Source organism: Zerene cesonia, chromosome 18 (genome assembly GCF_012273895.1).
Source record: "Zerene cesonia ecotype Mississippi chromosome 18, Zerene_cesonia_1.1, whole genome shotgun sequence".
Classification (NCBI taxonomy): Eukaryota; Metazoa; Arthropoda; class Insecta; order Lepidoptera; family Pieridae; genus Zerene; species Zerene cesonia.
In genome coordinates this window covers 102,839-117,641 of record NC_052119.1, presented here as the reverse complement: position 1 = coordinate 117,641, position 14,803 = coordinate 102,839, and the positions used below count along the sequence as shown (strand labels likewise).

Sequence of the window (14,803 nt, the reverse complement as noted above, 5' to 3'; positions counted from 1 at the left end):
AAAATAGATACGTTAAACTATAAAATTACTAATAAATTACATTAGATTATGCATAGCATAGCATATATATGAAAATAACATAAAAAATAGGTATAAGCGATCTAAACAATATGACTATATAATTGTACTTAATGAAACATACAGACCAGATAACACCTACTATTGTATACATATGGCATTCGATTATTTTCGTTTATAACAATTATTCATCCAGTAATATTTGTCCAATATGAATGAGATGTCCATTTCATACATTGTTATAGTTAGTGGGACCGCTTACGCGGGCAAAGCCGCGGGCGGAATGCTAGTGTTGCAATACATTCATCAATTTATGTTATTATTTTCGTTTAACAATATTTATCTTGTAAATTTTTCCTCTAAAGAATAGGTTCTATGTTATGTTTACATTGTGTGGATAATTGATTACAAGAAAAGTCTGATTCACGTTACACTCGTTACATTTCATAAGGAAATATTGTGTTGATTGATTTCATTTAACCGTTACGCATATTGCTTTTCGGAAAATGACTTGTCTGCCATTTTTCCACATTCGAGAAAGATCTAACGATAATTATGTATATGATGTATTACAGTTATCAATTCTTGAGTTCGATCCGGTTGGTGAATTAGTCAAGTTGGTGAAAACCAATACAAGAAACGCCGATTACCTTCTGTCAAAGTCATTAAAAAAAAAGAACGATTAAATGCGATATTCTTCTTGGATTTGGCCAGACTAATATATAGTTACTAACCGTTGTGCCTATGCAAAAAGATTTACCGAGTACCCAAAATCGTGTTTTGTAGACATATAACATTATATGTGTATGTGTGTGTGCGTCAGGTGCTGGTGGTGGGGTACGGCACAGACGAGCAGGGCGGCGACTACTGGCTGGTGAAGAACTCGTGGGGCCGCTCGTGGGGCGAGCTCGGCTACATCAAGATGGCGCGCAACCGCGACAACCACTGCGGCATCGCCTCCGCCGCCTCCTACCCGCTGGTGTAGCGCGACACGCGACACACCACGCGCGACACGCGCGACACACGCGACACGCGCGTCAGAGGGCGGCACAACGGTACAACGCGTCATACAAGACACAACACGACACATTATGCAACACGTCTCTCGAGAGTCAAGACATAACATAGATATATAATTATAGTGACATTTGTGTGAAATGTCTAAACCACTTTATATTACTGCTAATGTCAGTTTTGTAAATTACAGTAAAAAAAATTAAAACCACGTCTGACGCCTTCACACGTGATGCGATGTGTCGCCCAAACAAGCTGTGTACGCTCTCTCACTACTATAGACGTTATAATACTAAACCTTGCGTGTTCAAAGTTTTCTTTTGGTTTAAATATGAAGTGTCGCAACTGGGCACTGCGCAACACGCAATCAGTTTAGTCTTTAATTGAAATTTATGTTTAATTGAAGATTAGTGAAGTTATAATGAACCAGTTTATTTAAATCTCAATTCATTTATTAGTATTAAGGTAATTTTAAGAAATTGTTTGTTTAAAAAATGGAGACTTGTGATACTGTAGCGTTATGATTATTATAAAAGATAAGATAATAAATGAGAATTTTTTACGTGCGTTTTTTATTTATCCTTATTTATACAAAACATAAAGAAAAATGTAGAATTTTGTATCTCCTTTATTTTATCTGAAAAAATTAAAATACAAGTAATAATATAAACACAAAGTAAAAACAAAAATTTCCCTATGCTGGCTAGAAAGATGATTTAAGGTTAAGAGCGTTTCGCTCCGGAATAGCAGACGGGTAATTGCCCGACTTGTGTAAAGCAATCGAAATGAGAACCCAATGTGAGAGACAAATAAATCGCCGTTGGCGTTTTAAAAAGCAATATTGTTGGAAGTAAATTTTGTTAATTGGATTGGATTTAGATACAAAGTGGTCTATACAGTTAAACCACTAATATAATAAACTGAAAAGTTTTCATATTTGGATGTTGGCAGTGTCGTCGCTTATGTACCAGAATGGCTCTGAGTACAGCTAGTACAATTAATATCTTCATCTGGATGTGGATCCTTGTATAGTATATATGTAGCGTTCAAACAAAAAAATCAATTCGCCCATTAAAACGTTACGAGGTAACAAACACAAAAAACGCGCATTTATAACCTCCTCCTTATTTCAAGTCGATTGATGATATCGTCAATTAAATAGGTATGGATAAAATTACTGGGAAATAGAAATGACGCGCAATTAACACAGATAATGTTCTACTGGTATCAGTGACCCGACCCGAGAACGCCCCGTCCGATTCACGTGACACACATACATTGGAATTATTATTTAAGTCCTACTAATATCATAAATGTTAAAGTTAATGATGTATGACGGTTACTTTTACACGCGAAAACCACTGAACATATTTTGATAATATTTAATGATGTAAGTTATGTACGTCATCATCACAGCTTTCAAATATTTAGAAGAATTGTTTGTAACAGCGAAAAAAAATAAGACATGGATTCATTTACTGAATGACCTATCGCTTTAGGTCGATTTTCTAATCCTTGGCTTATCCAACCAATAAGGTGTTAAGCTGGTTCAGTAGGTACACAATTATGTAAAAAATGTTGTGACAAATTTCGAAATTCCACAAACAAATTCAAACCAAGGCTTGAAAGATCACCCCTTGCTCGACTATTTATACATTTTTTCAATAAGGATATTATATACGACATTTGAAAACATATCTGACCTGGGACCTATAAATTATAATAAAAATCAATTACCCAGTGATCACGGGCAGCATCGCAATAATAAAAAACAAAATCACATATAAGATATTTATTACAAAACAATATTCACATTAAGGTATATTTACAGTAATCTTCGTTCATTTCTCCCGCACAACGACCCCGGGGTTACAGACACAAATACACCTACTTACTAAGGACTAGAAATTAATGATACTTACTTACTATTATTAAACAAGTTATTTAAAAAAAAAACCAAAGAACCCAACTGCGACAACTTTTCTTCTTTACGTCAAATCTATAGATAATATAATTTTGTTGCAAAAAGTCCATAATTTTCAAAAATCAATCTAAACATACAGAAAGTACCTATTCTCTCTTTTTGGCGCAGTGGGGGAAGAATTAAAAGAAAACTGACCAGTTATATAATTAGTTATAAATTAATGTTTCTTTTGTCAGTATTCCTTTGCAACACTTAAGTTAATAAAAATAATCGAGTAATATTTGTGAGGCAACAATGTTGCAGGAAATCTATAATTTTCATTTATCGTATGCAAAAAAATGCCATATGGTTTATATATCTAGAAATTACAGCTATTAATGAGTAAATAAAACGCAGTAACGTGCATGAAAAAAGTCAACAAAAATAGAAACAGACGTAATTCTAATCTTAAAACTATAAATAAAATTAAGTACTATGTACAGTATTATATTGGCACTTATTTTACAGCAGTTGGCAACAGTTTCATGTATATGCTAAAATTGCAAGAAATCTTTACAAACATGGCTGAAACAAAAAAAAACAAACTAATTTTCTCTAGGAAAATTTGTCTGTATTAAATTGAAAGGAAAGCCATATTCAATATTAATAAAAGACATATTCTTTACTAAGATACAAATAAGAGGTTTATGTGAAACTCCAATATAAACACACTAAAATATGTACAGAGTAATAAGTACACCTCAAACATGTATTTGTACAAAATAAATACAGCACATGAATCTAGAAAGCTACAACTAGTTTAAAATGTAATTCGTGCAATTTACTTTTCTGTAAATCCATAATTTAAATCTAATTTCATAGGGTCTGCGTATGTGGTACTGACATTAATCACTTCACAATAAAACCGAGTTTAGGGTAAGGTTTACTATAACATTGAAATAAAAAGACATACTGTAATTTTATGACAGTACATAGTACATATAAATCTAAACGATGTGCGCATTTTTTCTATTTAATATAAAAAAAATATGTAGAAATATACAGTAAAAAGTAATAAATAAATTTTCTACACATTTTGAAACCTAAAATTATCAATAACGTTTATAGACCCTTAATATTAATGCATCAGATTCTCAACTGGAGAGCCCCTTAACTTGCGCCATAAGTGTGAGGACATTTCATTGCCATGGAGGTGTTACCCGCTGACTTCATCAATTAAATTTACTAATGTATAATATGTTAGGATGAAATAATATGTTATGAGGGGATAAGAGGGAGGGGTGGGGGGGTTAGGTGAGTCAGGTTGCGCGGGCGCACTATTTCTTCTTAGGTTTCTTAGGATTCCTGGAGCGGCTCTTGGCCTTGCAGAGTGGGCAGATGGGCGCGTTGCGGTGGATCTGCTGGTGGCACGACAGGCAGGACTTCATCGGCGGCGGCTGCTGCCTGCTCGGTGTTTAACGGGTTTAAAGCACGCTTTATTATGTATTACGTGTGGTGGCAATGTTTTAATTGCGTTTTAAATTGAACAGTAAATGTAAATATTAAGCAAAAGTCATATATTCTTTAATACAACATGAAATATAATAATAATTATTTATTTTATTCTGCTAAATCAAGGCACCAACACGGGTTATTGTAATAAAACTTGTGATGTTATAATTTACACATAATTAACGAAAAATTAACTTATACGAGCAGGGCCGTCTTATACTGTGCTGGGGCCCTTGGGCACACAAGAATTTGGGGCCCTTTTGGAATGTAAAGAAAGTGAAATACATTTTTTTACTGTGATCTGCTTTATTATGGGTAATCTAATCTAATATAATTAATGATTTTGAAGGATTTTCCGTGATTTCTTTTTGAGCTAAAACTTTTTTTCTCTTTTGTGAACCACTTAGATATGTTCTTTTCGATATAATATTTAAACGAACAAATCAATAGTTCTATTAATTTTACCCAAATTACATTAAACAAAATTAAATCACGACACTTCTGTGAAAATAAGTGATATATTGAGTAATAACTTTAGGTAAAAAGTTTCGACTGAAAGTTTTTCATAATTTATCCGGGGCCCAACCATAGACAAAGTCGACATTTTTTATGGTCGCTTGAATTTGGCATTGGAGCGGTTTGCATGGATGATCGCTAGATAGTGTTCTTAGTAAATTAGGTAGGATGCGTTCAGAAATACTTTTAAATTACTGAATAACTGAATAAAAAATCAAATGATATGCAAATTGAAAATAGACATTATAGACTCTAGATTATAAAATTTATAAACTCAAGTAATTGTCTGGTAAGTTATATCAGACCAAAAACAGCCCTTTAGTACAGCCAAAAAGCGCACTAAGTTTAAATTAAGCTAGAAGCTACCGTGTCTATATACCGCACCCAACCGAGACCCTGTAGGCTTGATGTCACTCAAATTCATATAAATATATTGATTCGAATAAATCTAAAATGAGTATTTTGAGATTAAATGTGAGAGAAATTGTCGGCCCTTCGGGGCCCTCTGAGGAAGGGGGCCCTGGGCACTGGCCCCTTGTGCCCTTATGGTAAAGACGGTACTGTATACGAGTTTTATAATAGTTAATTCAATATAATAATAATAAAAATTAAAAAAAATGGCCGTGACGCAATTTGTATACGAATATATTAACGTTTAAAATAACATTTATTAACGGATTGTCTATGAAATATACAAAAATACACACACATTAATTATACATTAAGTAAGTATTACTATTTTTCCAATATCCCCCCTCTTGAACATTAAAATAACTAATATTTATGTAATGCCATTATGCTCGGGAACACCTTGCAACAACGCAACACATAGTATACAAATTGTTCACGCGCAAGCGTAATAAGCGTGCGGGGGCGGGGGTTTGTGGGTGAAGTGGGGGGGGAGTGATACATATCAGTTGTTTCATAGGGCTATCTGTTATGGTGCATTCACACATTCGTCTTCTTTGATTTGTCTTAAAAACCCGGTCATAACAGGAATATGCGTCTCATTAATCTCAAGGCGAATGGCGAGTACACTTTTTGCACACAGTTATTTATTATTCGACTGTGTAGAGGCACCATTGGACGGGAGGTGGGCGGTAGTGGGGAGTGGGGAGTGGGGAGTGGGGGGGGTATCGCAACACAAGAGAACGGGGCGAACCTCAGCGAGACGGTAAGGAAATCTTGTTGTAGGGCAGACCTGAAGGCGGGCGGCGGCGGCGGCGGCTTGCGCGGGGCCGGCGCCGCGAAGGGCGCCGCGCGCGGCAGCGCCGGGAACCGGCTGCCGCGCACACACCGCACATTACTTATACAATATTTCAACACTCTTTGGGTTTAAATCGGTCCATGTGTTTAGCCTATTTGACTTGTTTGACACTTCTCGACGATACATACGATGTTATTTTGTTAGCAAGATATGGGACACAGAACGTATGAGGAAGTTATCGAACGGGCCCTAATTAATATTACAATTTAAACGGATTCCTGTTGTATGGTGAATGTTGTTTATATAACGCGAATGGTCTGAAATATTATGTCTTGTTATACAATTTAAGAAATTCTTTAACAAAACAGTATATTTCAAATTACTGAATAAATCTGCTTAAATTACACTACCAACAATATCGCCTATTATACCACTACTAAATTCGAAATTTTTTACAAAATTGGTTCATTCGTTTTGGAACTGTTGTGATACAAACTATTTTATCGATTAATATTAATATCCTCGCATTAATTTACCAATTACCTATTCTTGCATTTATCTGCATAAAATTTCAGAGTAATACAAGTTATTGTGGGAGTCGAGCACGCTTCGGCACGCATTAGGTCAGCTCGTGCCGGGCAGTACCACACCCCCACAGAAAACCGGCGTGAAATAATAGTTTGCTATTGTGTTTCGTACGCTGAGTGGGGGAGTCGGAGGCCAGTTCCCAGTCCATTCCTTCTTTCCAGTCATTAATCCACCCCTTAAAAGGGGGCAGCGCATTCTCAGAGGTCTGAGCCTCTGCAAATGTTCATGGGCGGTGGTGATCGTTGACTATCAGGTAGACCACCAGCTCAGTTGCCCGCTATGACATAAAAAAAAGTTGTAGTTTATATTTTGCAAGCTGTTGATACAGTATTTTGCATTACCCTATAAACCCAGGAGCTTTGCAACCCAGTATATATGGTATACATATAAATTCAGTGCTCTGTATGAGGTCAAACTGCTGATAGACAACTGCACAAATTTTGGGGATCACTATTTAATTGCTGTTCATTACATTATGACATATGATATATATGAGAGCACTCGGGCACTACAATGAGTGGACTGTGATGCATCGGGCCCGTTAAGATGGATGATGTTGCCTGATCTATCCAATATCTATCTCTGTTATATATAATATGTGAAATAACCTTAATAATGTTTTTTTCCTATGTTATTACATTCCTTATTTTTATTGTAATTGTATCTATAAATAAACAATATCCAAGCTAAGTATCTTCATTTATGACTTTTCTACATGTAATATGTTATTTGATAACGAACTGTTACTAAATAAAAAATTTATCTTTCTTTCCTACACACCCCTAGCTTCATCCTGGCCAAAACAGTGTGAGGTTGTGTATAGGTAGGCAAATGACGATGCGTGAAAGGTGAATAAGTGTGCTATTGTTAATGTATGTTTGGCATAGGTTTGTTTATAATTTTTAAAATGTTTTAATGAACAGTTGTTTCCCTTGTCCACAGCTAAGCAAAACAACATAGATATCTGTGCAACGTTCGAGGAATGGGGGGCCTAACGAAAGCGCAACATATACCCACTCGGGTGTGATGGGGCTGCCCTCCTCCTCGTGCAGGTCGGGCAGGCGCTCGAGCCCGAGGCACTGGCGCCGCAGCAGGTCCACCTCCGCCTTCAGTGGCCGGTAGTCCTCGTGCAGCCGCGACGCGTTCGACAGCTTGCGCGACATGCTCTCCTCCGTTTGCTTTATCACAGTCTCCATCTGGAATGTGAGCCCACACAATTCTATAATTCCTTTACATAGAAAGAGCCAAATGAATATAAAAATCCTATTATGTAATCAATTTTCATTAAACAGTAAAAAAGACTCAGTGAAACAGGATAATCAAATTCTCAAACTCTAATATTTATTTATTGAACTAAACTTCTTTTAGAAGCACTTTGAATTGTCAACATACTGACAAAATGATATTACACCAGTAATTTTTTTAAAATATCACACTTAATAGTAGTTCCACTACATAAAAATATATTTTTTTAATTAAAACTAAAACGTGTACTAAACTGACATAGTTCAGCCATAATTTACGATCAAATCTATATCGGTATATCTATATTATATAGAATTAGACTACAATAGCTGAGCATGTGGTTTCATTGAACAGAGACAAGTTAAACAAACACAGCGAGTAGTTACAATCACAGCTAACAATAGCTCGCACTACAATAACAAACTGAACTGATGCCACCTGTTCTCTCAATTTGATCCACCATATAGAAATTTAGAAAATGTAAACAAATTTCATAGTTTGAATTGATATATTTCTCATCCTTTCAGAATTTGTTGAAATTTAACTATAACAACTAATATTGTATACTATTCTTAGGATTTTTATTTCTTATCTATCTACTAGCACTATTTATGGTTTTACTATTTTTAATTTATGTTTTTAAAAAATTATTCTTTCCTTTTTACTCTACTTACATAATTTAAATTTATAATTGGCCCACGAAAAGTCGAAGATACATGTTACATGCCGAATTGTACATGACAATGTTTTATGCCATTTAATCAATAGCCATACATGGAAATTGTATGAATTTAAATACAATTATATTAACCATTATACCATTGCATTGCACAAATATCGATTAATGTAAAACTCACAGCATTAATATCAGCGTGTATCTGCCGCAGTTCCTCGACGTGGCTCATCTTCTCCTGCTGTAATAATTCCATTTCCCGCTTGTACTGCGCCAGACATCGCCCTTCCTGGTCTCCACTACGCACCTCGGTTAGTATGCTCCGCTTCAAACGCTCCAGGGTTATTGTTTTATTTCTATAAAAAAATTACGTACATCACCAAGTTACTTTCAAATTGTTTGATAACTTCGATACATGTAGCATGTCTTTGTGGTTTATGTTTTATCAGGCAAACCCTTCATAATTACTTGCTAATAAAATGATTTGTGTCAAGTGTTTAAATATTGATCGAAGGTCCACAGGTGTGAAAGCATTAATATTATGAATGAAAATCATACCTGATTTCTTTCATTGCTTCCAATTTGTGATATATCTCTCGTTCGTTTTCAGCGGTCATTCTTTTTTAACAAACACTAGTAAATAATTTGTTTAAATAAATGAAAATATAAATCACAAAACAATGTCCATCTATTTCAACCACAAATTAAAACATACTAGTGATGTGCACAATACAACTGTGAAATGCGAATACGAATTCGAACATACGAATAGTAAAAATCACTCGGTCTTCAGTCAAAGTTCATTGTAATGGAATTTATATAAATAGAATCATCACTATGAATTATGGTACATATTCAAGATTAAATTATTTATATTATTTGCATCTATTCTTTATTCATTAAAATAGTACAAGATTATAACAATTCCACATTATATAAAAATATTGAATTACAATTATTTTTAATAAATGTATCATTCTTTGTCTTTATTTTATCTGCGGGTGTAGAAAAAAAATGTCTATGATTTGACTATATTGAAAATGGCCGCCTGATCATCGAAAGCGGCTTGCTGTCAAAATATAAAAATAGTTTTTGATAACGCGTATGCTTTATTTATAAGTAAATGTATAGTTTTCATGTATTATTTAATTAAGTAAGCTGAATGAATTCACCTAGTGTCATATCACACACTTTAGGAATATATCTGCAAAGGAAGTTTACAACTTTGCAAATTGCTTCGTGTCGCGCATACTGAAACAGTGGTCCGTCTTGTTTACCGTTCAAAATGAACGAAGAAGGCGGTGATGATTCGCCGTCACGGCCAAAACGAAAAATAAAAAAGGTGATGATACTCTCATCTAGCTCAGATTCTGACAGTGAGGAGAGCATCGGCGTGACAAGGACACGTAGAAAAAAATTAAGGGTGAATATCCTATTTGTGTACTCATCAGATTTGCTTATTCGAAATATCTAATTTATAATCACTTTCAGGTCGTGAGTGAGAATGAGTCTAGTGACAGTAGTGGTAGTTCAGTCGTATGCGGCAGTCGCCGCAGACGCACCCTCCCGAAGCTCCGCGATTCGGAGCCAGAGAGCGACACTTCAGGTTGGGCGAGTGACCGCTCAAATTCGAAGCAAGTGGCATCTACATCGAAGGCACCTTCTGGGTTTGCCTCGGACAGTTCAGAAGGCAATTCTGACAAGTGCTCAATATGTTTGCTGCGCTTTACAAATCAAGAAATCGGTACTCCCATAAACTGTGAGCATATATTCTGTTTGGATTGTATAACAGAATGGTCAAAGAATGTAAACACATGCCCCGTAGATAGGATAACATTTGAATCAATAGTGGTGAAAGCTTGTATTGGTGGACGAGTGCTAAGAACTGAGCCTGTTAAAGTAATAGAAAGACGACCATCTGTTGACATACTTGTAGTAGAAGAAACTATTGTTTGTGAGGTAAGTTGTTAAATGTTGAACAACAGTATATTTTTAAGCTTCTTTTGAGCTTGGTGATTTAACCATAACAGTAATGTTCCAGATATGTAGCAGGGGTGACGATGAAGAGTCAATGTTATTGTGTGATGGCTGTGACCTTGGGTATCACATGCAATGTCTCACTCCTCCACTCACAGAGGTACCATTTTTTTTATTTAAAAAATTATTTTTTAATAAAAATATAAATTTCAAAGTTTTTGTTATTAGCTCTGTTATGCTTTTCATATCAAACACATCCTTTTCATCCATTTCCATCACTTTTGTACATTGATAGCAATAATCCAAAACACTTTGGATCCTATAATATACAACAATATTAATAATACCACCACATTCACATACAATTAATGTCAGGTGTATAAATTATGATAGCAAATGATTGTTTTATTTTATCACAATAACAACAAGGCTATGTCATGTCAATATAAATTTGTTTTAAAGAAATTTTCCCTTAATGCAACAATATACTTAGAATTAATAATCCACAGGTGCCAGCTTCTCAGTGGTTGTGTCCAAGTTGTGATGATATTTATGATGCCATCAATTTGTCAGAAGTGGAAGATCTGTTCACTGATATTGCAGATATCAGTAGACCCATGGGGCCTAGACCCACTCCCCTCCGAGCACCCAGAAATGTTAGGAGATCAGCCAGGACACATAGTAATCCTGACCAACCCTCCACATCCAGCGGACAGAGAGGGAGCAGGCTCAGTATTGAAGACATTCCAACTTCATCTAGAGGTTTCAGAACAACAAACAGGAGTAGCTCCACCACAACTAAAAGAAGGGCAACAAAAAGGAAAAGAACCACTCGGAGGAGAACAAGAAAGGTTTTGATTGAGTATGAGATACAGGAGAATGGAAAGTTTCCAATAACACGGAGTGTCACACGAACTGTTAGGAGGAGAAAGGTATGTCATATCACATTTATCACCTACTTTTATGTAAAAGAAACATTGCACCAGATTTAATCTTTTAATGCATGTTGACGATTTCAGACACGTAAAAGACAACCTCGAACAGCAGCAAGAAGGTCACATGTTCGAGCCAGTGTGAGAGCTATGCTCAAGACAATGAAGATTGACCAAGAAATTGTACAGTCTGCTAACCCGAGAGGTGTTCAAGACTTGAGAGTCAGTAGACAAAGAGCAGGCATTCCAACTCTCAGCATATATGGAAATACTAATCAGTTGGAATATTTTTCTGATGATGAAGTTGATGTATCAGAGGGAGCATCCACAGCAGTAGCAATTAGACCTACCTCTAGCATACTTAGTGCTTATAGACAGGTAATAATATTGGCATTTTGACATATTTTATAACATTTGATTTATTAAATTTACTCACATGTTTTCTCTGTCTAAAATTTCTCAACCTAATTTTTCAAATACCCAGTTATATAAATAAATTGATTGTGTCTAAATAATAATTATTTAATCTAAACCTTTTCAGGCAAGAAGGAAAATGATAAGCATACCATCCCCAACACATGCCTCATCAGCACCTGATTTACTCTCAAACATTTTAGAGAGCCAAACTCTCTTGCATTCTAAAAATTCTATTGTTTCTGTTTCTGTTGATGGAAATGTGAACATCAAATTACAAAAAACGAAAATTTTGCCAACAAATAAAAGTCCGGAAGAAGCACAAAAAGAAAAAAAACTGGACTTGACAAAAACTGAAGAGGCTGTTAGAGAAGTTCCATCTTATCCGGGACAGTCCCGCGGCGGCGGCGGCTGGGGCGGAGGCTACCGCGGAACCTATCATCGCGACCAAAACACTAATAACTTTAACAGAGGAAACTATGACAACAATTATGGAAATTCATACCAGAACAGACAAGGGAATAATAATATGTATAACAATTATCAAAATAACAACAATATGCGGCGTGATTCAGAACCAGAATTCTTCGATAACTATAGACGACCCCATCAATTTTCACATGCAGATGATTCATACTTCGATAGGACAAGACGAAATGCACCTAATGATGCTAACAGACCACAAAATTTTTCCAATACTCCAAGGCTTAATGACCAAAATCAAGGGCGTTACAGTTTAGGTCCACCCTGGCAACCATATGCCAATGCTCCACCAGCTTCCCGGCAGGATATGCCTCCTGCCGCTGCTAGACATTCTTTTGGTGGGTTTGAAAATCCTCTCGATATGAGAATGGGACAGATACCTCCAAGAACATCAAATATTGATTCTTTTTCAAGAGTAGAAACCCCACAGCAAGAAAAGCCTCAACCACAACTGTATAACCCTCCTGTCGAAACCCAGCCATTTCAACCCTTACCCCAACCACCAATGTTCAATTTTCCAAAATCAGGAGAATTGGAAAAGTCCGAAGATGAGAAAAGTGATTCTGGTCTCGTCATTGATACAGAAAAGTATGATCCCACTGAACCAACAAATGACGATGACAGCGGGGATGAGCAGAAAGATTTACCAGAACCTTCGACAGCTTCAGTTCCTCGGGTGGCCGAGATCCCAGTCGCGGCACCAGCAGTCGCAGTGCCTCTACCCCCGGCTCCAGCGCCGCCGAGAACTGTACAAAGTATTTTAGCTGGAATTGACACCAGTAGTATGAATGTTCCTGCAAATGTACTGGACAGTGCAGTGAGGCAAGTTTTAAAAGAACACAGGAATTTAATTGTTCCAGCAACAGATACTCATAATGATAAGAGCGATGAGGATTCGGAAGGCGACTGTCCGAATTTCTCAATTTACTCTGCAACAAGTGTACATATAGCTAATAATACAAGTATTTTAAATGATGATATAGAGCCTGAACAACCGCAACAGGATGGTTTGGAGGATCTTGTTCAAGAGGATGATGATGTACCTGACATACCTTCTCCTGCTAAATCAGATAATGCTTCTGATCAGACTATAAAAGCAGAAACACCTCTGAACAATAATAAATCCTCAACACCCACAAGCTATGAATCAAATATTATGAGTAAAACCGAAGAAGAATATAAAGAAAAAATATCTAAGCGTTGCCCTATTACAACAAATACTCGAAATCCTATAAAAATTAAACTAAACACACAATCTTTAATTAAAAGGGTGTCTTTGTATGATGAAGAAGATACTAATCAGGATGTAGCTGCTACAGAAAAAAGCGATGTTACTGAAGATAAATTGGAATCTGATAATCCGGCCAGTCCTAAGTTAAGTAAAGAACACGAAAAATTATTTGAAGAAGAAGAGTCAACGAACACAACGTGGAAACAAAATAAGGAAGTTAAAGCGGATGGCCATAATATTGTAGAAAAAAATGAGCAAAACACTCAAGTAAACAATAAACTAGAAGAAGAAATAAAAAAGTGTGAGGAAACTGCGAATAACAAGGAGGAAGACATGGAAGTCGTGAATGAAGAAGACAATGAATTTCAGGATGATAATAAATCTGATAAATCTCACTCAGAGCATGACAATGAAATGTCCGATACTGAAATCTGTTTAAACATACAATCGCCTAAAGACGAAAAATCTAATGAGAAAGTTGAAGAAAATGTAGAAAAAATGACTGAATCCATCAGTGAAACTGAAGATGAAAGGAGTTACACGCCCTGCTTAGACGAAAACAAACCGAAAGATGCGTCTTTTGAAATCGATAAAGATAAGGGTCTAGAAGGACTCGACACAGAAATGATATCAGAAGAAGAGGGAAACGAAATGTTCTCTGAGAACGAGCGGCCGCCGTCCGTGCAGTCGCAGGCCTCGCCGCCCAGAGCCAAGCCTGCCGAACTACCGGAGCCTGACGTCGTCGAGAAAAAGAAGAGTGATAAGAAAAAGAGTGACTCCAGAGAAGAAGTAAAGAAGAAGAAGAAGAAAGAATCTAAGAAGGAGGCCAAAGAAAAAAGTAAAAGTAAAAAGAAGACTGACATCACTTTCAAAAAACTAAGTAAAAGTGGTAAAGAGAGAAACTACAGAGAGAGAGACAGGGAAGACAAAAAGAAAAAAGAAAGACGATCCTCGAGTGAGGCCCCGGAAGTTAAAAAGAAGAGAAAGGAAAAGAGAAAAGATCTCGAACGCTACGACGTACGCACGCTGGTCACCGAGAAGAGGAGAAAAGTCAAGGATCCGTTCGGGCGCGACGTCTCTCCGCGCGCGC

The 14,803-nt window shown here is 36.3% G+C and overlaps 3 protein-coding genes across 4 annotated transcripts in view; 2 read left to right on the top strand and 1 right to left on the bottom strand.

The window, feature by feature from the left end:
- The window catches only part of LOC119834035 (cathepsin L-like), an 8,775-nt gene extending 7,182 nt beyond the window's left edge, over window positions 1-1,593 (top strand). The window contains exon 5 of the mRNA XM_038358312.1: window positions 773-1,593. Coding sequence (XP_038214240.1) covers window positions 773-1,003 — 231 coding nt within the window. The 3' untranslated portion in view covers window positions 1,004-1,593. The remainder of the gene's footprint in view (window positions 1-772) is intronic.
- Window positions 1,594-2,809: 1,216 nt separating this feature from the next.
- Window positions 2,810-9,428, bottom strand: LOC119834004 (zinc finger C4H2 domain-containing protein). Of its 2 annotated transcripts, none has more exons than XM_038358273.1 (5): window positions 9,235-9,428; window positions 8,861-9,032; window positions 7,776-7,954; window positions 6,165-6,245; window positions 2,810-4,399 (listed from the first exon to the last, which is right to left on the bottom strand). In XM_038358273.1, exons 1-5 carry the CDS (start codon window positions 9,291-9,293, stop codon window positions 4,273-4,275), a joined length of 618 nt encoding a protein of 205 aa, XP_038214201.1. In that variant the 5' UTR covers window positions 9,294-9,428; the 3' UTR covers window positions 2,810-4,272. The 2 variants fall into 2 exon arrangements, with proteins under 2 accessions (XP_038214201.1, XP_038214200.1); XM_038358272.1 differs by having other exon boundaries at window positions 6,126-6,245; window positions 9,235-9,426.
- A 277-nt stretch (window positions 9,429-9,705) lies between these two features.
- The window catches only part of LOC119834034 (serine/arginine repetitive matrix protein 2), a 10,466-nt gene continuing 5,368 nt past the window's right edge, over window positions 9,706-14,803 (top strand). The window contains exons 1-6 of the mRNA XM_038358311.1: window positions 9,706-10,099; window positions 10,168-10,635; window positions 10,718-10,813; window positions 11,163-11,585; window positions 11,673-11,963; window positions 12,127-14,797. Coding sequence (XP_038214239.1) covers window positions 9,962-10,099; window positions 10,168-10,635; window positions 10,718-10,813; window positions 11,163-11,585; window positions 11,673-11,963; window positions 12,127-14,797 — 4,087 coding nt within the window. The 5' untranslated portion in view covers window positions 9,706-9,961. The remainder of the gene's footprint in view (window positions 10,100-10,167; window positions 10,636-10,717; window positions 10,814-11,162; window positions 11,586-11,672; window positions 11,964-12,126; window positions 14,798-14,803) is intronic.